The sequence below is a fragment of the Lepidochelys kempii genome, chromosome 6 (assembly GCF_965140285.1).
Source record: "Lepidochelys kempii isolate rLepKem1 chromosome 6, rLepKem1.hap1, whole genome shotgun sequence".
Taxonomy (NCBI): Eukaryota; Metazoa; Chordata; order Testudines; family Cheloniidae; genus Lepidochelys; species Lepidochelys kempii.
The window spans coordinates 103,321,341-103,345,276 of NC_136385.1; the positions used below are offsets into that span (position 1 = coordinate 103,321,341).

The window sequence follows — 23,936 nt, forward strand, 5'->3', positions numbered from 1 at the left end:
GCCCACAGAAGTATTCTGCTATGTCACAGCAGCTTTACTGCTCTCTAAGTACCTACCCCAGTGCTCCCACACAGCTCTTCCAGAAGGCATATAATCTCTACAGTATATAGCATACATGTGCACCTGTTCACTCTCATTTCTGATTTGTTCCATTATCTACTTCCTGCACAAGAACACCACAGATTGTGAGAGGCACAGAAATACCATCACACATTGTACAGGTGAAATAGCCAAGAGTCAGGAGTTCCCTATGTCAGGTCAACTCTGGGACTGGAGGCCCAGCATCTGATAACACTCAAATTAAGATGCTTGATTCAATTATTGCTACAGTTTTTGTTGTTGGTTTTTTAAAATTTTTCATTTTCCCTATATTATTCAGAAATAGGTAATATCCAGGCCCAGGTTTGGTGGTGGTGATATCCACAGTCAAGGCCACTAGACATAGCTCAGCCAATTTCCACTCTCACCTCCTAACCACCCACCTACTTCAGTAAAGTCCCCAAGGATATAGTGGTCCTCCAGCCAAATAGGGGGGAGTGGACAGCATTGAAGAGTAGCTCTGGGAGCAACATGGAGAGATATACTGCTGTACTTGGAGCAGGGTGGATAAAAATCAATGATTTAAAAAAAAAAAAGGGGGGGATCTAAAGATAGTTTTAATTAAGACACATTATAGCTCGAAGATATCTCATCATGGAATAGGGATTATACATTCTAATTCTATAGTATAAGACAATATTCATGTAATGTTTAAGAAAAGTTTTGTAAATGAGTTCCAATAGTTCAAGGATTAGGGACCCAATCTTATGTGGTTCCAGGGGCTTCTGTATAGATTTAGGTTAATCTTTCTATTTACACAATGGGACTCAGTGTTCAGTCTAGAACAGGGGCGGGCAAACTTTTTGGCCTGAGGGCCACATCAGGTTTCCAAAATTGTATGAAGGGCCAGTTAGGGGAGGCTGTGTCTCCGCAAACAGCCAGGCACAGCACGGCCCCCGCCTCCTACCTGACCCCCCTGCTTCTCGCCCCCCCGACGGTCCTCAGGGGACTCCTGCCCCATCCACCACTCCCTGTCCCCTGACTAGCCCCAGATCCCCAACCCTGACTGCCCCCTGCTGCCCCATCCAACCCCCCATTCTCATTCCTGAGTGCCCCCCTGGGACTCCTGCCCCACCTTCTGACTGCCCCAACCCCTATCCACACCCCTGCCAATCCCCCTGAATTCCCCAGCCATCTATCCAACTCCCCCTGCTCCCTGTCCCCTTACCGTGCGGCCTGGAGCATCGTGTCTGGTGGTGCTACAGCTTCGCCGCCCAGAGCACCAGGTCAGGCCGCGGCTCTGCAGCTGCGCAACCTCGCCGTCTAGAGCATTGCACCGGCGGCACGGCGTGCTGAGGCTGCGGGGGAGGGGGAATAGCAGGGGAGGGGCCAGGGACTAGCCTCCCAAGCCAGGAGCTCAGGGCCTGGGCAGGAGGGTCCTGCGGGCCGGATGTGGCCTGCAGGCCATAGTTTGCCCACCTCTGGTCTAGAAGATACCATCGGAGATGCTTAGTTTTGCAGTTCTCAAACTGTGGATTTGTGTCTCCAGAGACAACATGCTTGTTAACAGCAAAAATGTTTTAAAATAAATAAATAATATAAAAAGGTGAGAAATAACAGACCTCAACCCTATTGTCCCTCTGCAAATTTGTGTACACAGAGTCAATCTCTTACCTCTCTCTAAAAGTGCCAAGTTTCAAGAAGTTCAATGAACAGAAGATTGCTGGGGGCAGAATAGATCTGGACAAGGAAAAGAAGTCTGGAGATAAATATGAGAAGGGAGGGACAGACAATAGAAACAAAAGTGAAACTGTTTGAGCAGCATATTCCAGAAGTCTTGAGGTCTTTCTGAGTGTAGTCTTCACTGATTTGAGATCTACCATCGCATTCTCTCACTAGAAGGAAAAACCTATAATGGCAGCAGGCCGTAAAAGAGACCCAATTTGGGAATATTTTAACGAAGTTCTTCTACCTGTGGGTAAGACAGGCATGTGTGCAAAACGCAAACAGTGCAACAAAGAAATGCAAAGTCTGGTTGTCCAAATGAAACAACATCATGAGAAGTGTTCCTTCTCAGGAGGAAGCTGCATTGAAGATGATAAAAGGAACATCACTTTAAAAATGTATAGTGTGTACCTTCTAAAAATGAAACCTACATCTATCTCTGAGTTGTGAAGAATATGTATTAAGGTTATAACAACCAACAAGAATGCACTTTTATGTAGAAATCCATGATTAAATCGAGTCTTCCTGACTAGTCAATTTGATTTAAACCAAATCCACCCTGACTTGAAGGCAAGAGGCGGCACATGGGATAGGCTTGATGTGTATCTGCTAACCAATTTCCCTGTTCTGTTTTGTTTTTCAGAGCTCCAGGATATGGAAAACAGCCCTAACAGGTTAAAAAGCTAAGTCAGCCCCCAATTAAAATAATTATGTTGTGGAATTTCTCTGCATGTATAAGTGAATGTAATCTAAAAAAGCTAACTTTTGCTTTTGGCTTTCCAGGAAAAAACAAACAAACAAAAAAAACCAGATCTGATAGTTTGGTATAATACAGTTCTGTTATCTTTGTGTCCTTCACTGATGCTCTGGAGGCTGGGGGAGCAAAACCAGCAAAAGCTGTTTCTGGGTCTGCATACAACCAACTTGACAAGTAATAATAGAGCTCTGAGCTGTGAAAACTGTCACTGAAGCGTGAACAGATTTATTCTTGGATAGCAATATTTGTACCACTAGTGTTATGCTAGTGATCTCTGTTCACACTGACACTAATGCAGTTGAGACAACAAGGCAGCATTTCTGGAAGCAAATCTAATCCAAGCAATGGTTCCCAATCACGCACATCTCATTTGTGTGGACACGAGAAGTGTTACACACATGCTAAGGAGATCACAGAGTGGCTAACATGACGAATTTCATTGGTATAAGGTAGCCCTGGATGAAAGAGAAAGTTATTGTTGATAGGATCTAACCCTCCAAAGCTGGAGTAAGTCACCACAGTACACGTGAGGTGAGACTTTGGAGAAGGAAGTAAGGGTAGTGATGGAAATAGTTCCTTTAGAAGGGGGTGTGTAGAGGTGTACTGGACAGGGAAAAACCTAAAAAGAGTTGAGACAAAAAGAGTAGAGGTGAGGGAGAGAATGAAGAGAAAAAGAGAACAGAAAATCTGTAATTTTAAATTATATTTTTGGCTACTGATCCAGTTCAAAAAAGGGTATCACACTATTGTAATTGCAGTCAAAAGAAACTAAGAAATAAGCCTGTCCTCTTAAAAGTTTGGAACCCCATGTCTCATTTCACAGGAAGGAAGAGTAAGTAGATTCCCTTCGACAAGTACAAAATTAAACTCCTAATCAAGCAGTAAGTTCCAGAGGTACAAATGCTCTAGACTATTATTTGCAGAGGAAAAAAAAGAGGTTTTAGGACAACTAAAGGCCAAAAATGCCAAACAAAGACAATTTTACAGACACATTTTTCCTAGATATCATGAGCTGCATTACTGAAGCTAGCCTCTGTCTACAACACAGTAGGAAACCGATTAGAAAATAGGCTTAATTTGCATGAACTAAGTTCAATATAACAATAACCAGCAGACAGCAGCATTTGTCCCTTTCTAGTATTGAAAGAATATCGTGCTTTTCAATATACACACCCATCAAATTCCATTTTAATTCTTTAAGCAAAAAGACTCTCCAGGCTAGCAATGCACACAACTAACTAGTTTAAGATGTGAAAGTCTTACTGGCAAAGAACAGTCAACCCTAGGATCGCAAAAAAGCAGGCAGGCATCAATATTTCATCTATTTGTTTAGAAAGAGGTAGCATATTTTGGGCAGAGTTAATCTGTATGCCTTAAAACTTTGATCACCATCTTTCTAAGCAATCAACATATAGAGATTTACAAATACATATCTGAGTAAAAAGAATAATATATAAAATACATTTTTTAAGTTAAGGGACAATCAAGTTATTTGAAACTAGGTCTGTTTCAAAAAGGGATTATAAATAGCTTCAGGTAGTATAAGGTCTCAAGAACCCCCTGCTAATTTGTGTTTTTCCATATGTTTTGTTGCTGTGTAAAGTACACACAGATACTCACACAGGAAACGGATTGGTTGTATGATCATACACAAAAACACTGACAAGTATTTTCTCTCATCTTTCAGTTATAGTAACAGATAGCATTACTTGTAATAAAGGGTAGTAAACACAGAGAACATTCATATTAAAGAAGTAACAGTCTCCCTTTAAAAAGAAAGGCAATGTAAAATAATTAGAGTTTACCTGTTGCTTCTGGTATGCAGTGTTTGGATTAATTTTGGACTCCAAAAGAAGAGAACCTGAAGTAATTAAAAAGAAGAAAGTTCTGTTTTACTTCTACAATTGCATTGTGAATTCAATAATGGGGACTGAAAAATTCTCTTTTCAGTCACAGATACACGAAATACACATTAAAAATACACACAACCTAAGACTATGTTCAGAACCTCATCCCCAAACCTGCAAACAGGTATGTAGATGCTTTATTTTACTCACATGAGTAGTTTCACTGAAGTCAACAAGACTCCTCACAAATAAAGTTAAGAGCACACATAAGTATTTGCAGGATTGGGGCCTTAATCTCCATAATCTATTTTGACTTCATTATTTCCTACCCCAAACAGCATTTATGGGTGAGATGATCAAATTAGAAAAATAAATTGTTCCTAAGATGTGGTCCACAAAGCACTTCCTGGTGGTCTGCAGACACCTCACTGGTCACATGATGCTGGCTCTCCTTGCTTCCATTTGCTAAATCTCATTAAAAATTCATGATCCATGTCAACTTCTTGATACTACTTTCTCCATGGAAGCAGTTACTGTAGTTGCCACAAAAATGTTTTCTATCACCAGGGGGAGGTAGTCCACACAATCACATTATAAAACCAGGAATTATGAGTAACCTTAAAAGAAATCCAAGCAGGTAAAGATATGGAAATGCACAGTTAAGACACCCATACAACCCTGTGACAACAGGCAGAGTTAAAGTTGTATGGGGTGCCTTAAGTGTGCTTTTCCACACCTTTACCTGTTTGGACTTCTTTTAGGTTAACCTTAACTCTGAATTTCCTGGGTTTTTAGTATAATTACAACATCACTAATATTTTTTTATTTAATCATTCTTACCCATAAGTTACTGGTATGCATGCTTAACCTTCACTGAACCTTACTGTCCAGGAATTTACGAGAAATTAAAATACTTAAACCCATTTTTCTTAGTGCAAATCTCTGAAGTTTCTAAAAGGTGAGAAGCAATTCTCCATGAATAAACAGAATTTGAAAAGGACAACTGTAATTAAAATAGTCATTTCTGAATCTCATGGTGGGAGCCAACTTTCTGAACTGATCACCGGAAATTAATGTTCAATACCTGAACAGTTCATTAATTATAAATCCATACTTTAAAAATCTATGTTAACAGTATGGAGAAAATTACTGAAAGAATCTTATACTTGTTTCTCACACTGTCAGTCACAAACCCTGGGTTTAGACATACAGTCCTTATCTGAAGGATTTCCAGTGACTTCAATAAGAATTTTGGTTAAATAAGGACTGCAGAATTAGACCATACATTACTTTTTCAGCAAGATGGCTAATAAAAGCAGTAGAACTGAATACCAATGTTAATGATAGTTCCTCCTGTGATAAAAGTGCTTCTTACTGTATAAATTTAGAATGTTACAAAATGTTAATATTCAAACAAGAGACACACAAACCATGTCAGTAACAGAATATGTAGTTTTTAAAAATTACAAATACATTCACTTTAAAGGAGACACGGTATTTTTTTTTTTTAAACTTACCTGCAATTAGTGTACTACTTATTAACTCTAAGGCCTTGTCTACACTATAGTTTTGTCGACAAAAGTTACAGCGCTTTAAACCACCCTCACATGTCCACACTATGCTCCTTGTGTCAGCAGAGCACACCCATACTAGCAGCTCTTGCATCGACACAGAGCAGTACACTGTGGGTAGCTATCCCACTGGGCAACTGGCCACAGGGTGCTTTGAGAAAGGTTTGCAATGCCTCAGGGACAGGTACAGCATCACATGATGCACATCAATCCAATCGTTCCATGGGCATCCTACTAGATTACCAGCTGCTTTTCAACTGAAGTGAAGTGGGGGGAGAAGGTGGGGAAAGTGTGTGACGGTGTGTGTGTGTGTGTGCACGCGCAGAGAGACAGAGTGTGTGTGATGGGGAAGTGTGTGTGTTGGGGGAGGGGGGAGGAAGAGGAGAGCCAGTGTCGGAATGCTGTCTCTAAGTTCAGACAGCTGCCGAAACCAACAAATCCTGAAGCAGGCCCCCTGGCTCATCAGCCCCCCGGCTCTGCACAGCACAACAGTCTCTCCCCTCTTCCCCCACCCCTCAGCAGCAGCCTGCTCTGCCTGCCAGCCAATTCCACGTTAAGGGTTCTGTAATTCCCTCAGAGTTCTCCCACAGCCTCCCAAGCTACCAGAAGCAGTATCCTCAGCGCGCTCTTCACAAACGCTGAGGAATGTCAGCTTCCCAGAGCTTTGAAAGGGGAGGGATGTGTAGCTAGATGCAGAGTTCAAAGGACTGAGCAGAGCAGTCATGCTGGGCGTTGTGGGATACTAGGGAAGGCAAGTTATGTCAACATAACGAACAGCAGCCTCTACACTGATGTTTTAATCACTTTAAATTTGCGACAAAAAGCTGCCTTTTGCCAACAAAACTATGTAGTGTACACAAAGCCTAAGTCCCAAGTTCAGGATTTTGTTTGCCTTGCAATCACCTAAAAACTCTCCTGAACTGTTGATGATTCCAAAGAGAGATGGTTGTTCATATATCATCAACTGTTGCATAACAGAATCCTCAACTCAGATGCTGACAGGTAAAGAGGAGGAGAAACAGATTTTCATGTGTTTTAAAATTTAAATCTATTTGCAAGTTTAAGTTCACACAGTACATACTGTGGACCTGAACTATTTTTTCCTCTCAGAAGTTTTGCTGTATATAAATATTCTTTTGTCAGCTAATCATATATCTGCTAGCCCAATTCTCTCTTTTTCTAAGGAAGTTGTAAACAGCCTTAAGCCATCTGTGAAGTTCCTGTCACACACTGACTTAAAAAAAAAAACAAATAAAAAACACATACCCACTGAACTGACAAGTCCTTTTTGACTATAAAAGTGTGTGTAGAAAGACTAAGAGCCTGTCTACACATGGACCTATTCAGAAATAACTCCATGTGTGTACACTCAATCCATGTTCAACAGGGCACTCTTATTCTGGAAATGTCCACACATTATTCAGGAACAGCTGTTCCTGATTATCTTCATGAGCAGACAAGACCTAAAAGGACTCTAATCCAGCTATTTGATATTAATTCAGGATTTTGATATGGATCACTACTATAGAGGTCTCCTCAATATTTTTATATTTGTAAAGGAACCAAGGAGGACGAAGAATCTCACTATAAAGAAGGTTTTAGAGTAGCAGCCACGTTAGTCTGTATTTGCAAAAAGAAAAGGAGTGCTTGTGGCACCTTAGAGACTAACCAATTTATTTGAGCATAACTTTTGTGAGCTTCTGTTCAAACACTCACCTTGGTAAGTAGCAACAACAGGAAAGAACAGCACAAGGGAGCAGAACAGAATTTTGCAGTAATGCTATGTAATTTACTTCAGTGTGGCAGACCTTAATTTTAAGTTTTTTTAAAAAATTGTGTAAATACATTACATGCAAATGTATGTTTTCCTCATGATTAACTTAGCTAACTTCTACAAAGTCCTATTGAACCAGAAATGTTAAGAACTAGAATGTGTGTCCCATTTAGATGGATAGACGTGATAAATATCAACTTGTGATAGGAGATTATTTCTATACAACTCGTTTTGCTTTTGGGAACCCAGTTGTGCAGTGCGCCTTCAACTGCCATCCTTGTGAAAAAGCAACAATTCAGCATTATCAAAACAAAATAATCTCTCTTACAATATGGAGTGGAAAATATTGTCGGAGTTGTTTTTTTTTCCTTTAAGCAAGGCTACCATATAAAGCAATCACTGGTAATGTGTTCAATGTACATTAATTTGTATTAGGTGAAAGTCCGTGCTGCAAGGATAGCAGCTGGGCCAAGTAACCCACTATCTGCGCAGTCTCCGTCATACAAGCAATTGAACTGTTGCATGCAAATTAGCTGTAGAGTAAGGGTGGCAATTGGCTGAGTTACCTCTGATATCACAACGATCTTGGGCTCTTGGCATGGCATAAATACATGCCTTACTGTAACTGAAAGCCCATGCTTTGTGCCAGTGTAATTTGTAAAGTCAAAATGGGTGCGAACTTAGAAATTTGACAGTAATGGACCACAAATCCCAGTGATGATTGAACCTGATGATAGTTTAAACAAGAAGAGCTCTCATGAGTCTGTAACAGCTTCCATGACTTCACACCGATTAGACAGACATACTAGGCTTTAGAGTGACACAGTCAGACTTGGAAACAACTTCCAAAAGGGATGGTGGAATTAAAAGCCACTAGAAATTGTTAAGCTATGTGTCTTGATGAACCCCTATTGGACAAACTCTACAGATACTGGATTTCTGAAAAAAGTAAAGGGAATACGCAAGATGACCTTGTGCATGTGATTAATTCTATGACTGACAAAACAGTATACAGAATGTGGAAAAGTTATTCAAAACAAATACTTAAGACAATAAAGTCCTTGCCTATGTCGGACAACTCCTTCCAGGCTATCAAAAAGGTCAGTCTTTATTACCTCTTTTCTACTGTTACCACAAATCTTGCTTTCTTCTATTCTGTAACTGATGCTTGCAACAGCCTTCCAAAATCTATTTGTCAAGGCTCCAACCTTACAATTCAACTCATTCCTACTCATTTATGCAGTATCACCTAGCAAAAGCATGCGTCATTTTCACACTTTTGAGAGACTCAAAACATTTAAACCACCATATTTTGTTGTAAGAATGATTAATGAGTTCTCTGTAACCCATGACCTCCCTCAACTCCACTCCACCTAGGAAATATGATGGACTTGTGAGGACATTATAATGGGCCTGACATTCCAGATAGTTACTCAAGTTAATAAATACTCTAGTAGTTAAGTCAATAAGACTACTCATGTGAAAAAACCCACTACTTATACACATAAGCTTTTGCAGGATAAAGCTCCCATACAGTAAGCTCTTTGGAGGCAGGAACCTGAAGCACATTTGTGAATAGTAAAAATAGTAAATAATAGGTACGGTAGTGATAACAGAAACATTAACAATGTCAACCTTAATTTAATAGGTCATAGATTGCAACTAACAAAATTTCTTGTTTTTAATTACATGAATTCTCCACTCAAAAGACTGGATTCCAGTCCTGGTCTTTTGAATAGTATAATTAAAAATATTTTCTTGGGTTTAATCAATCTTGTTAGACATGTCTAATAAATTTGTAAAATATACCTTCCATTTCTTGGGGCTATCCTAGGCTATGGGTGTCCTATAGCTTTTGTCAGCATAACTTATGCTGCTCAGGGGTGTGAATAAACCCCTCCCCTGAGTGACATAAGTTACTCTGACATGAGCACTGGTGTGGAAAGAGCTATGTCGGTGGGAGAAACAACTATTGTCTAGGGCAGAGGTGGTTTTATTATGTTGACAGGAGAGCTCTCTGTCGGCATAGTGTGTCTTCACCAGATGCACTGCAGCGTTGTACGTGTAGACAAGCCCCTAGAATACTCTCCGAGACTTTATCCACACTACTTTTTGAAAGCAGTTGTAGCCTGTAAAGCACATTTTTAAAAACATCAGCAGGATTCCATGTTCACTTATGACTCCAAATGAAGTTTGCTCATTTTTCTAAACATTTTTTCGAACTGCCTGCCCTGAAAACTCATCTTAAAACTTCAGAGTCAAACTGCACTTTTTACATAACCACAAGAAAAAAATTCTGCGGGCCAAATGATGCACTAAGTGATATCTATACAAACCCATTTAAAGCTAATGAGTTTATGTGAGCATCACTGAAGAAATAATGTGAAGACGGCAGGGTTACCTGTGGAGAGGAGAGTAAGATTTAGTCTACAGAACCTCTATTACTGGGAGTTGTATGCAAGATGGAAAGAACCCAGCTTGAGTCCAATAGCTCAGGGCAGCTTTGCAGAAGTGGGGAGGGTGGGTATGGTTTGATTCACAAACAAAACAATTCTGATAGGGAAGTGAGCAAGAATAACTACAGAGCTCCACAATGGCATATTGAGAGTTACTGTTTAGGAAAGAAACATACTTTAAATGTGTTAAGCCAGTGGTTCTCAGCGCCCTTCTTTGTTTCGAAAGGGTGGAGGGAGGTGGCACTTGGGGATTCATGCTTCTCCCACAACCCTAAAAATTAGCTGGATGCTTCTGCTACCAGTGACCAGCAATGAAAATTAGTTAACAACGCAATTCACACTACTCAGCTATTAGTACAGGCTGCCTGCAGACTTGGGAAAATACTTCATTATTAACATGAGCAGAAGTGGCAATGTTTTCTTCACAACAATGGAGGGCTTTTTTTTTTTAATAGTATAATGCTGGAGGAAAGTGTGCGCAAAAGGCGGATTCTGCAGTAAAGTCTGCTGTTACAGAATTCATATAGCTCTGCCTATTAAAAGCTCTCTTATAAAGGGTCCACACAATGGCAGGAGAACAAACTACAGTGCGTACACTACTTTCCTTCAGAGACTATTTCACAGTCTAATAGGTGGATTAACATTTTCCCTCATCTTAAATGTTTCTTTTAATTTCAGTCCATCACTCCTAGTTTTACCCAAAAGGACTGAAGTGTGTTACCACAGAATTATTTTTTATTTCCCAGGCAATAGTGGAACCACAGCCCAAATTTCTCAGATGTTCAATTGGTTTCTGAGGCAAGATGAAACCTTACAGCAGCAGTTCTCAACCGGGGATCCACGAGCCCTTTCTGGGGGGCCGCAGGGCCTCATGGCTGAAACCCCACATTGTAAGCCACAATGCCGCCAGGAGCCCTGGTGCCCCCCAGTCTGAAGCTGGGAGCCCCGGCGCCCCACTGGTCTGAAGCTACAAGCAGCGTGGGGTTGAAGCCGGGAGCTCTGGACTGCCCCTACTCCCCTTAGTCTGAAGCTGGGAGTGGTGGGGGAGCCCCAAATGCCCTCCCCACCCAGGATTGAGGCCAGGAGCAGCACGGGGCTGAAGTCCTAAGCCCTGGCAACTCCCGGGGGCAGATGTAGAGTTGGAGGTTGCCAAAAGGTGTTGCTCCCCCCCCCCCCCAAAAATTGCAGCACTTTACCCAGAGTGGAGCAGTCCCAGGGGCAGCTCCCCCCGCTCTTCCGCCAGTCCCTCTAAGGTCCTATACTCTGGCCAGGTCATAGGTGGGAAGCCAGAACCAGGCAGTGCGGGACAGCTGCTCCTCTGCTTGGTGGTACCATGGAGAGGTCAGCCGTGGCATTCCCATCTGCTACTGGTGCTCGGGGTTGCGACTGCTCCTAAGCTGCCAGCCCCCTTTGACTGTTCATGCAGCTCGTAAGCGTTGCCCGGGCCGGGGGACCTGACTCTGGGGCAGCAGAGCCCTCAGGAAACAGCCACCACAGGAGAAGCACTCCTAGCACACAGCCCCTAACTACCCCTCTCCGTGCACTCTGAGTGGTTTTCAAACTTTGAGCTGAGTCCCCACTTTGAGCTATATTTTTTGGTTGCATCCCCCCACAATCCAGACAGGCTGGGTGGCCTCCTGAGGTGAGGTGAGTCAGAAGGTGGAGGTGGCACTCCCTCTCCGGACCACACTGTGCACAGCTGGCCAAAGCCGCACCAGCCCTTGTCCATCCCCCCCAAAAATAGAAGTTAAAGTATGCGTAAACCCAAGGGTCCCCCCAGCCTGGAGCCCTGAGTCCCCACACTGGGCCTTTGAGTTTTTATAGCATATGTGTGTGTGTGGGGGGGGGGGGGGGGGCTCAGAAAGAAAAAGGTTGAGAACCCCTGCCTTACAGGCCACATAAGATCTCTTTTGTGGCTAGTAAAAATTACCCTTTATGATATCAGGACAGGTAGAACAGCATAACTAAAGGGCATTACCATGCATTCCAGTCATGGTATACAAACTAGTCAGTTCCATGATTAGCAGCAATCAAAACAGCAGTAGGATGTACAGAAAATAGGATGGGGCGGGGGGAGGTAAAAAAAAAAAAATCTCCTCCAGAGTGAGTACCAAACTTTCCTGGTCAAGTGCCATCAACTTTAGCAGACTCCTAAGCTTTACTTTTAAAAAATAGTTTAAAGCCATTGTGGTCACAAAGAAAACCTTCCAAATGGGGAGAAAGTATAAATCAAAACAGTAACATCTTCCTAATTGTGCTGAGAGATAGAAGCAGTGCCACCCTTGCTTTTGGGGCAGAGTAGCCTCCTGCCTCTGTAATAGGGGCAGAGGAGACCTGGCTGCTGCCACCGTTGTTTGGCGGGTAGGGAGAAACCGGTATTTGTTGGAGGACTGGCAGAGACTTAATTAGGATTCAGAATTCAGCGACTTGGAAGCGTGGGTCTTCAGGCCCAAGCAGCAGGGAGGTGCTGCCCAGACGAAGACTAAGCAGAAGGGGAAGCATGGCTTGGTAATCAGTGTATTCTGACAAGGCAAATAAGCTTAGTCCTTATACTAGCAAGTGCCTGATATTTTATATCTTTGGGATTGAAAATTATTTGTATCATTAAGAGAATGGTATACCGTCATCTGGAATATTGCTTTCAGTTGTGGTCACCTTACCTCAAAAAGGGGGAGAAGGGGAGAGAAAGGGTCAGAAACAAGCAAAGAAAATGATTTAAAAGCATAGAAAGGTTGTCATATGAAGAATAGGACTGTTCAGGTCATGGAATTGACAAGGCGGGGAAAGGATACAGTTATTAAAAATGAATGACAGAAGGAGTGGAAATTAGGCACTCCTTTATTATCTAAAAGAAATACAAGGGGTCATGCAGTGAAACTAAAAGGCATCAAGTTTAGATTTGACTGTGATCCACTTGCTGGTTTGCTTTTTTTTTTTTTTTTTTTTTTTTTGAGGAAAAAAGTGTAACTCATTGCCACATCAGTATTATTAAGGAAAATATTTTTGCAGGATCCAAATAAAGGACTAGACATTTATATGGATAACGACAAGAACATTCAATTATAATAGATGGGATTTAGAACAATTAGGAGATATAAATCCTCATGATTCAGGGCATAAGCCATCCTATAACTGGGTACAGTAAGAGATTTCCTGTATTAAGAGGTTAGTGTCAGTTGTCTACACCAGGGATGCTTGAACTTACTTGACATTTCTGGCCACTGTCAAAAACAGGACAACAATATCATGGACCACTAGCCTGATCTGGTATGGTAATTCCTATGTTCCATCTGTTGGAAGTGGTTATAGCACTGTATCTTAAAAGGCCAGGGATAAAAACTGACTTTTGGTTGCATTCTCCCTTAGAGAATTCTGAAACCTAAATTGGTCTGTCAGCTTTTGTGGGTAAGCCATTAAATAAAAGGAAGTTGAGTCCTGACCCCAAACTGTAGGAAGAAACAAAGGCAGAAGACAGCATGATGGAAAGGGGAGGAACTGTCAAGGAAAGATGAAAGAACTACACAGGGACGCAAAGACGTGGAACACTAGTACTTGTTCAGTACTTGTTAATTTTGATCCTTACATTTAACAAAGCAATTAACAGAAAAGCTGAATGGTAATTGAAAGGAGGAGGAACAAGGGACCCGAGCCCTGTAAAAGGCATCGATGCATCTGAAGTATAACAATCTGGTGTCACTTTTGTTTGTTTTTGTCAATTAACTGTTCACACTTACAAACATTTCATACAATAATACACCAAATAATTTTTTTAAAAATTTCATTACATACAAATTTGCCTTCAAAACTTTCTTGGCCACTGACTTCTGACACTGAGAGAAAACTGAATATTAATCTGATAAGATAAAGTGACAAGAATAAGAAAACAATTACTAGAGGGCATGTTTGCCTAAAACGAGTGATATATTAGCCTCAGTGATCAAAAAAGGTAAGTTTCTGAAGAGGATTTTATTATCTAATAATCCTATAAACTGTACATGCTGTAAGAGTTATGACAGCTAAATAAACTATTATATGTTAATTTCAGTTATTCAATTTTTTAAAATATTAATTTGCTGAATATTTTTAAAAGTATGGATAATTAATCTGTAAAATGCAGTAAACTCCTAGATAAACCTTAAAACAATACTTATAATACTTCATACTTCCACTTTCTTTTATAGATTTAAACAAGCTCATTTACAGCTAGTAAACTACCAAAATCAATCTGCATATGCAAATCCCACTGAATATCAGTGGAAGTCTGTGTAGCTTAAACAGACTGCTCCTTGACAGTCAGATTACAACCTGCAGCATTTTATACTCAAAAATTCTACCCACATCATTGTATTTTTAAAATTTTGCCACTATATATATATATATATATATTTTAATGTCACTCTCATTATTTCAGTTGTACTTTACTCATTTGTTATGCTCTTGAAAGCTGTCCTGGTGGACACACACACACACACAGTGCTCCCTTTCACCCTTAAATTCAGTAGTAGAGGTCCATTGCCATCTGGAGGAGTTTATCTTACATAAGAAATAAGACATGCTGAAAAGAATGGGGAGAACAGTCTTCAAATTTTCTTTGGTAAAATCAATTATATATTTGGCTTTCATAATTCATTGCTAAATTATTAATGTAAAAGACTCAAATCAATGTAATTAGCATTTAAGCAGGTTTCTGATAATCATCAATTTTCTAAATTTAATTTCTACTATATCAATTTAGGATTTCCTTAGAGCGCACGTTCTCAGAACTTTCCCATACAATGACTGGACTAAGTAAGTGCCCTCAATGAAGTTTTCTATCCTTCAATATCAGCAACGGGAAAATCAAATAAACATGGGGGAGAGGGGAGATTACAATCAATTGTAGACAGCAATCTGCAAGAATGATCCAACCTAACCAGACATAACATAAAAAGCCTGGAAATAGCTACGGGCAGAAAAACATCACCAAATATGCAACTATATGGTTAAATGAGATAGGACACCTTAATTCATGCTACTAGTGTTAAATAAAGCCAGATATACTTCAAGTTTAATCCACAGTAACTACAGCAACCATTAACTCACTGATCAAATAATCATGGATAGTTCTCACACAAAACCTACCATAATGTAGTGATCTGTAGAGAAACATGCTTGCAATGTGAGGAAAACAGGTGATATGCTTTAAGTGAATTTATTATTTAAGGGGTAATTCTAAAGCAGTTTTACCATGAGTGCAGAATACTGTAGCTGCTTAAAATATATCCCAACAATATTGTTTTGTTCTTTGTACTGTCTTAAAATCAACAATTTAATACTATATGTATAGCCACACATTATAAAACACCCTTTAAAACACTTTTAAAGAGTGAAAAATATATCTGAAACTCAACTACTGAGAGCTGAATAGGTTAGACACTACACTGAATTTTAAAATATTTTATGTTCAACAAATGTAATCCAAACTGTGAGTAGTTTCTTTAATCTGGGGATTATAAATTATTTGAAGAAGAGATCCGAAGTAGTGTTCGTGGCAAAGATCATTTTGGGGGGGCCCCAAGAAGCAGGATACTGGTGTGCAAAATAGCGTGTGCAATGTGGACTAAATGTATTTGGTATGCACCATTATGTCTGTGTGTCCAATATGCACAAAGTGTGTACCTGATGGGTAGGAGTGGGTAGTAGTGTTGTCCTAATCTTCCAACCCTGTCACTTGGCCTAACAAGAGTTAACCATAGTTGCTACCTCCCTCGTTTCAGAATCCTATACAAATTATGCCGCTAGTGTCATGGAATAGATATACAAAGCCAGCTCCCGTCTGCCTTTTTTAGGTGGATTGGTAAAAGAAGACTACCAATACTTGGCATGCTCTCACACACTTACCATCGCTCTCTGCCCTGACAAGCAGGGACATGCCCTTCAGCCTCTCCACGTAGCCAGAGGACACATGTCCGGTGCCCCTATCATCCCACTGGCGGTCTTCATTCAGCGTGTAAACTTTCACCCTCCGCCGGGTGTCGGTCATCCTGCCGCCTGCCACACCACAGCCACCACACTGGCCTGTGACACCTGAAGGAACAGGAGGTTGGTGGGGGGCTAGGCCCCCCTCAGAGGAGAGGAGCAGGAAAGAGGGTAGCAGCCCCACACAGACACCCCGGGATCTCTCCTTATTCTTCACTGCTGGGGCAGTCTCCTCCTCATCCCCAATATTTGGAGGCACAGCAGAGTGCTGGGGAAGGGGGTGATTGGTGGGAAGCTATTTACGAGGCTAGAGGACCAGGAAAGTGTTATTCAGGAGGGAAAGCCGAAGGAGCAGTTGGGCTGCCGGGGGTAAAGGGGCAGGCCGAAGGGGCAGCGTGGGGAGGGAGCAGAGGTGGTAGAGGAGGGATGGTGAAGGAGAGGTAAGATGGCTATGGAGGCTAGAAGCGGGTGGGGGGAAAGCAGAGGGAAAGGGTGGCAGGGGATGGGGCTCGCAGAGCAGGGGTGCTAGGAGAGGCGTGAGCCGGGAGAACCGTGTGCTGGCAGGGGAAGGGGACAGGAAGCAGCCAGATTAGCAGAGGGAACAAGGGGTGGTGGCAGATCGGCGGCAAGGGGGAGGGAGCGGGGTCAGTTCACCCCCTGCCCGCCGCTCGGCTCTATTGTGCGGGCGCTGCCCAGGCCCGACGCCCCCTCGCTCGCAGTTCGTCAGTGCGGGGGGCAGAGGAGGCGCGGCCCCTCCTTCTCCAGAGCGGCTCGTGAGCGGCCAGCGGGCGCTGCCTGTCCCGGGCAGGGTGCGAAGGCGGCCGGGCTCAGCGCCCCGTCTTCCCCATGGGCTCCCCTCGCAGGCGGCAGATTCACTCCCAGCCCGGCTCCGCCGCCATATTCTTCTTCCTCCTCCTCCCGCTACTGCTGCGGCTCAGCCCCGGCTCCTCGGCCCGCTCCGGTAGTCCGGCCCGCTCCGCTCCGGGCGCCCGGCAGGAAAGGCCCCTCCCCGGCCGGGCGGGCGGGCTGGCTGGCTGAGGCGCGGCGAGGCCCGTCCGTCTCCCACTGGCTCTGTCTCCGCCTCAGTCACTGCGCGGCCGCCATCTTGGTTTCACCTCTCACTGGAGGCGCGGGGTCTCCCAGCCAGCGGCGGCACGGGCCTCCCGCCAGCATTTAAAGGGCCAGCAGCAGTTGTGGGCTCAGGGAGCGGGTGGGGGGAGAGGGATGGGGGCGCCGGAACACCTGCTGTTAGCCGCAGGGGAGCAGCGCCTGCCTCTGTCACCCAAACGCCTCAGTAACCCACTGTGTGCATCCCCCCAGGTAGCACACTCTGCACTCTACGGTACAGATGTGGGGACCGGCGTGGAAGACCCTCCTCAGCTTATTTCGAGCAGCTTAGGTTAAAACTTGCCCAAGGCACAAATCCTTCCTTGTCCTTGGCTGGGTACTGCTGCCACCGCGAAGTGAGTTAGACAAAGATTCAGGAAAAGGACCGCGTGGAGGTCCTGTTTCCCTAAAATATCCCCCAAACCCCTTCACCCCCTTTCCTGGGGAGGCTTGAGACTAATCTACCAACCAAATAGGTAAACCAGAGTCTTAAAAACAGAACTTTATTATAAAGAAGAAAAAAGTAAAAGAAGCACCTCTGTAAAATCAGGATGGAAGGTAACTTTACAGAGTAATCAGATTCAAAACACATAGGATTCCCCTCTAGGCATCCCCTTCAGCAAGCGATAGTCTAGGGGGCAAGGGTAGCACCCCCCACCATGCAGCACCCCACAGACTAGTGTGGCACCCCACCCATGACCACACATCACCCCACTATGCAGCACCTCACCCACACAGCACCCCATTAATCACCACACGGCACCCTGGGGTGCCAGGGCACAACCCTACAGTGCAGCACCCCAGTGATCACCACACAGCACCCAAGGGTATAAAAGAACAGCACCTGAGGCTGAAATGGCAGAACCCCATTGCCCAGCAGCCCCCAATCACTGCACACCACCCCTACTCTTTATGGTGCAGCCCCTCTGGGTACTGGGGCACTATCCCCACCCTTCACAGTGCATTCAACCTGGAGTATGAGAGCAGTAGCCCTACCCACAGCACCCTACCGTTCAGCCAAAGGGTGGCACCCATGCAGCACCCCACAGAACAATGGCTATGCAGAAGGGCCAAATAACCATTACAAATAATATTTCACTTATATTGCAGTGTTTCATTTCTGGCATCACAGGGCAGGAGCCATTCATTAACCCAAAGCTCAGTGTGTATAATGACACTGTAATGGTATAGTGCTGGGAAATAGTTTACCTTCCCCAGCCTGGCCCTGTATCAGAGGAACTACCAAAGTGATGTAAAGTCACCTTTGTTTCACTACCTCTGTTTGGGTCCAGATTCAGAAGTAACACCACATCGGGCCTTAAGACTTTAAATTCGTTCTCAAGTTATCAACAATGGTGAGAGAGTGCTGGTGTGAGGTGCTCCTGCAGCCTCCTCCTCTTGGGTCAACTGGGTCAAGAGCTCTGGCCTGGTGGTCGGGGATGGGTGGCAGGCGAGCTCCTTCCCACCTGTGCTTCAGGCCATCAGTTGAAGCGTGGGTCCGCTGCTCTATCTTGGCATTTACCTTTCTGCCATGCATCCGTCTCCACCGGAGAACTGGCACAGTTTAGAGGGCAGAGTGACAGAGAGGCTCCGGAAATGGACAGGACTACTCTGGTGCCTCTCCCTTCGACGGAGGGCACTGATGCTTAATCAAATAGGTTTTTGTTGGTCTCAAAGCAGGCTGCTGTATGGTATAAGAGCTGCAGCTTGTGAGATGTAGCTGTTGGCTTCCTTAGGGAGATCAAATATGAAGTCTAACCTGGAGGTGACAAATACATGCATCACAGTGGCAAGATCCATCCCTTCCTCAGAGATGAGGAGTCTTCTGGCCATTCAAAGATAGTGAAAATCATTCCTCGCCCCGAAATGCAAAATGTGTGTCCAGGAGCAGTGGGGAGGAGCCCAGCATGAACCCAAGGCTTTGTTCTACCTTGACAACTGTTGATCAGATGTCCTTGGTTGAACAGGAAGTCTGAGTTCCAGGAAGTTTCTAACCTTCCTTCTTTCTCTGGTCTGAGTCCCACATTCTCCTCATCTGTTTGCTTACATTTTGTCCAGCAAAGCTGGAATGATCCTGCTGCAAAGTCATCTTTTCAGGAGGCTCCCTGAGTGGTACAAAAAGTTAAACAGCTTCTGGTAGAATGACTGTTGGATTGCACCAAACAGAGATGCAATCCAACAATTGCAGTAACAAACAGACGCTGTTGACTCTCTGCTGCTGTCGCTGCTGCCAACATCAGAGCATATGTCTGACAGATTTTTTTTGAAGGCTGCATCAAAATTGAAAAAATATGCAAACACACACCTTATAGGCCCATCACTGTACTGGGAGAGTCTATTGCAAGACACATTCTAGTTACACAATACATGGGAGCTCATTGTATTTTATTTTTTATTAAATGGATGTTTGTATTTATTAATAAAATGCATTTTGCTGGGTCTAATGTGCCACAATCACAGACTAACAGGTTATCTCCCCAATTAACAGTTACTCAGAAAGAGATATCCAATCACCACTATTTCCGCATCCCTGTCATACATTTTTGTTTGGCCCTTTATAGCTAACCACAAATTTTATATCCATATGTGAACTCTTCCAAAGTCCAGTTGTGGACATTTAGTTGGGGCCCACCTCTAGGTTTCAGCAGGGATCCAATGGTGGATTAGAGCTGGCTGTGACGATATCTCCATCTACACTACGACAAGCATGTTAAAAAAACATCCATAGTATGGCTGAAACTGTACCAGAGACACAGCTGTGCCACAGTTCTCTTGACTAGTGAATATAACGTGTTATTGGTGTTTTGAGAACCACATGTTGTGGATCTCCGCCCAGGGGAAGTCCTGGAGCAGTTGCACAGAAATGCACACTACCTGTAAATGCATAGGCCATCCCTGAATGCAGTCATGTAGCCAGGTGTGCACTGGAGGTGAGTTCCACCTTACTTTCCCTGACTGGGCATCAATAAGATCTGGGCAAGGAAAAGCCAACACAAACTAACAAAATAGTATGTCCCCTTTTAATAAGGTTTCAGGACAGACACAATTACATGAAACAATACATAATGTCCTCACCCTGGTTCAGAGCTCTCACACAAAGTATTGGAATCTGGTCAGACTAGTCTCCTGGAGCTTGACACACAAACCACCACCTGCTGCAACCAACATAACTTCTACTTCCCTCCCTTGATAAATAGCCAATCCCCATGCCAGGGCAGGGCTTCCTTAATTACACCTAGGCTATCCACCTTCTATAACCTCCACTTTGGTAGAAGGCTTGAAGCCCACACAATACCACAAGTATAGAGGGATGGTCTGAGAGGCACTGGGGCGAGGCTAACCAAAGATGAGCTACTTCATTACCTGTGCCAAGCACCCTCTGCCAGTAGGGCTTCTATACAGAGTCCTGGCTGAATTTGAAGTTGCTTTCCGCCAATGGAAAATCTGAGGGAGAGCTGTGGTTATTTGCAATTTGCACCCCCTTGTGGCAATGGGAATAACTGTGGACTCTGGTTTATTTTATTGTGTTTTTGTGTTTCAGTTTTTGGCAATTACAGAATGGTATGCTCAAGCAGGCTCCATGTGGAGTCTAATACCTTTAATTCCTTAACTGTTGTCTTAAGTTTCTTTATACCAGACTCTGTTGGGGAGTTTTTAAAATCATGCTTCCTGAGTCTCAGTGTCACTGCATTGCCTACTCTCATGATTTTATCATGAGTCTCATATTATTTGTTTCTTTGTGATGCCTCAGCTCCCAGATTCATGTGATTACATGAGAATCTCAATTTTCACTTTTATAAGTAAGTTTCTAGCCCTCATGATTGCAGAGAAAAGCTCAAAAATGTGACTAAAGGCTCAGAGAGCAGCAGGCAAGGAGATCAGCAGAGGAGCTAGCAAACTGGAGCAGCAAACAGGGGAGTTTTGCAAGGGAGTTCTCCAGGTGAAGGAGGAGCAACTACGTGACCCTTGGGGTGAGCTTGTTGTCTGTTAGTTTGTTGTTTGTGTGCTTTCTGCTTGCCTGAAGCTTACAGTGTGGTCTATTGGGGGCGGGGGTTGTGGCTGAGCCTAGCTGCCTGTTAGGCAAGGCTGAGAATTACTTAATGAGGCTTTGATCTCTAATCCCTTTAGGAATTGTTAACCAGGGAGTGGGGCTACTCAGGGAAAACCGGGGTTTAAAATGCCAGCTTCTATGTGACTAGTGAAGAGAAGCAACAAACAGGATTTTTGTGAAGGAGTTTACAGAAGGAGCATGAGAGCCAGCTATACCTAATGTTCTTTAAACTTGGGCCAATATTCACCCCTCCTGCAAAAAAACCCAAAACAATCCCTCCCCCCAAAAAAGCTTCAGGAGTAAAAATAATGCAGGTAGAAGCCCAGCAGCAGAGCTGGGCCGTCTAGCTTGCATGATTACCTGCCTTGAGGACAGATGGCGTATGTGTTGAAGCAGCTCATGGACCTCAGAAGTATGGGCTCTTGAGACCAGAGTGGCTGAACTGGAGGAGCTAAGAGAAACAGAGAGGTACGTAGACAAGACTTTCTGGGACACAGTAGAATGGTCCCACCCCCAGTCTGACAGCCTCTGTGCTGTGAGGAGGATGAAAGTCTTGGGGAAGGAGAACATCAAGCTGGAGTGTAGAGAAATGATCACATAGTTGGCACCCTCCTTCCAGATGATGTCTTGATATCCACTTACACTGCAGATACCTCTCCAGGGAGGGAACCACAGTTATTAGGAACAGGGCCGGTGCAAGGAGGTTTCACGCCCTAGGTGAAACTTCTACCTTGCGCCGCCCTGCCCCCCGTGGCAGCTCCCTGCCGCCTCCTCCCTCCCCTCGGCCCGGGGAGCCCCCCCCACAGCAGCTCCCTGCCTCCCCCTCCCTCTTTCCCTCCTCTCAGCCCGGGGAGCCCCCCCCGCGGCAGCTCCCTGCCCCAGCTCACCTCTGCTCCACCTCCTCCCCGAGCACGCCGCTGCTTCTCCCACCTCCCAGGCTTGCGGTGTCAATCAGCTGTTCGGTGTGCAAGCCTGCGAGGGAGAGAAGCAGAGCGGGGCGGGGCTCAGGGGAGGAGGTGGAGCAGAGGTGAGCTGGGGCGGGGAGTGGTTCCCCTGTGTGCCCCTCCCCGTTACTTGCTGCAGGCAGCCCTCCCCTCTGCCCCAGCTTACCTCAACTCCACCGCCACCCCCAACCACTTGGTGCCCTAGGTGACCGCCTAGTTCGCCTAGTGGTTGCACCGGCCCTGATTAGGAGGAAACAGGTAATAGTAATGGGGGATTTGATCATCAGAAATACAGATAGTTGGGTTTGTGATGCCTGGATGATAAATTGTCTGCTAGGTGCAAAGGTTGGGGATCTCTTGAGTAATTTAGACAAACTTATGTGCAGTGCTGGGGAGGAGCTGATAGACGTAGTACATATAGGTACCAATGACATAGGGAAAGATATTTGAAGAGAGGGGTCCTGCAGGCTAAATATAAATCTAGGTAAGAGATTAAAGACCAGGACTTCCATGGTAATACTGTATTCTCTGAAATGCTTCTAGTTCAACGCACAGGGCCAGTTAGACAGGCAGAATTGCAGAGTCTAACTATATGAAGGAGGGTTTTAGGTTAGGAACCGGGGAACCTTTTGGGAAAGGAGGAGCCTATACATGAAGGATGGGCGCCACCTAAACCAAAACAGAGCCAGATTGGCTCGTAAAATTAAAAATGTCATGAAAGAATTTTTAAACTAAGGGCTGGGGGAAAGCCGACAGGTATGGAGGAGCACACAGTTTGAACCGAGATGTCCCTTAGGGGAGGATCTATTAATGAGGAATTTCTATATCCTAGAAAAGAGGAGAGGATAGAAGGTGATAAAAGTTTAGGTAGGAACTAAAAAGAAACAGTCAAATGAAAAAAAAAGAGTCCCATTCAGTTATATCACATGAAGGCAGACAAATATTGACAAATTTTATAAGTGCGTTTATAAGTGCTTATAAATATTCACAAATGCTAGAAGTCTAAATAATAACTTGAATAATAACTTGAGTGTCTGATATTAAATGAGGATATTGATATAATGGGCATAACAGAAACTTGGTGGAATGATGATAATCAATGGGACACAATAATACCCGGGTACAAAATATATAGCAATCACAGAGTAGGTCATGCTGGTGGGGGAGTGGCATTACATGTGAAAGCAAGCATAGAGTCAAATATTGGAAAAATCTTCAAAGAATCAAACTGTACCACAGGATAGAAATTCCACACTTGAATAATAATAAGCTAGCAGTAGGAATATACTACCAACCACTTAGCCAGGATGGCGATGGTGATTGTGAAATGCTCAGGGAGATTAGAGAGGCTATAAAAATAGAAAATTCAATAATAATGGGGGATTTCAACTATCCCCATATTGACTGGGCACGTGTCACCTCAGGACAGAATGCAGAAATACAATTTCTAGACATCAGTAATGATTACTTCTTGGAACAACTAGTCCTGGAACCTACAAGGGGAGAGAGTCTCTATTTTGTTCTAAGTGGAGCACAGGATCTGGTATAAGAGGTGAATACAGCTGAGCCATTCACTAATGGTGACCATAATGTAGTTAAATTTAACATCCTTGATGGGGTGTGAATATCTCCAGACTAGCATTTAACTACAGAAAGGGGAACGACACAGAAATGAGGAAGCTAGTTAAATGGAAACTAACAAAACTG

General features: G+C 43.8%; 1 protein-coding gene across 5 annotated transcripts in view; it reads right to left on the reverse strand.

The window, feature by feature from the left end:
• Positions 1–17,267, reverse strand: part of PPP4R3A (protein phosphatase 4 regulatory subunit 3A) — a 72,750-nt gene extending 55,483 nt beyond the window's left edge. For all 5 annotated transcript variants that reach the window (XM_073349442.1, XM_073349444.1, XM_073349441.1 and 2 more), the window contains exons 1-2: positions 16,050–17,267; positions 4,327–4,382 (exon numbers count right to left, since the gene is read on the reverse strand). In XM_073349442.1, coding sequence (XP_073205543.1) covers positions 4,327–4,382; positions 16,050–16,191 — 198 coding nt within the window. In that variant the 5' untranslated portion in view covers positions 16,192–17,267. The remainder of the gene's footprint in view (positions 1–4,326; positions 4,383–16,049) is intronic.
• Between the last annotated feature and the right edge of the window lie 6,669 nt (positions 17,268–23,936).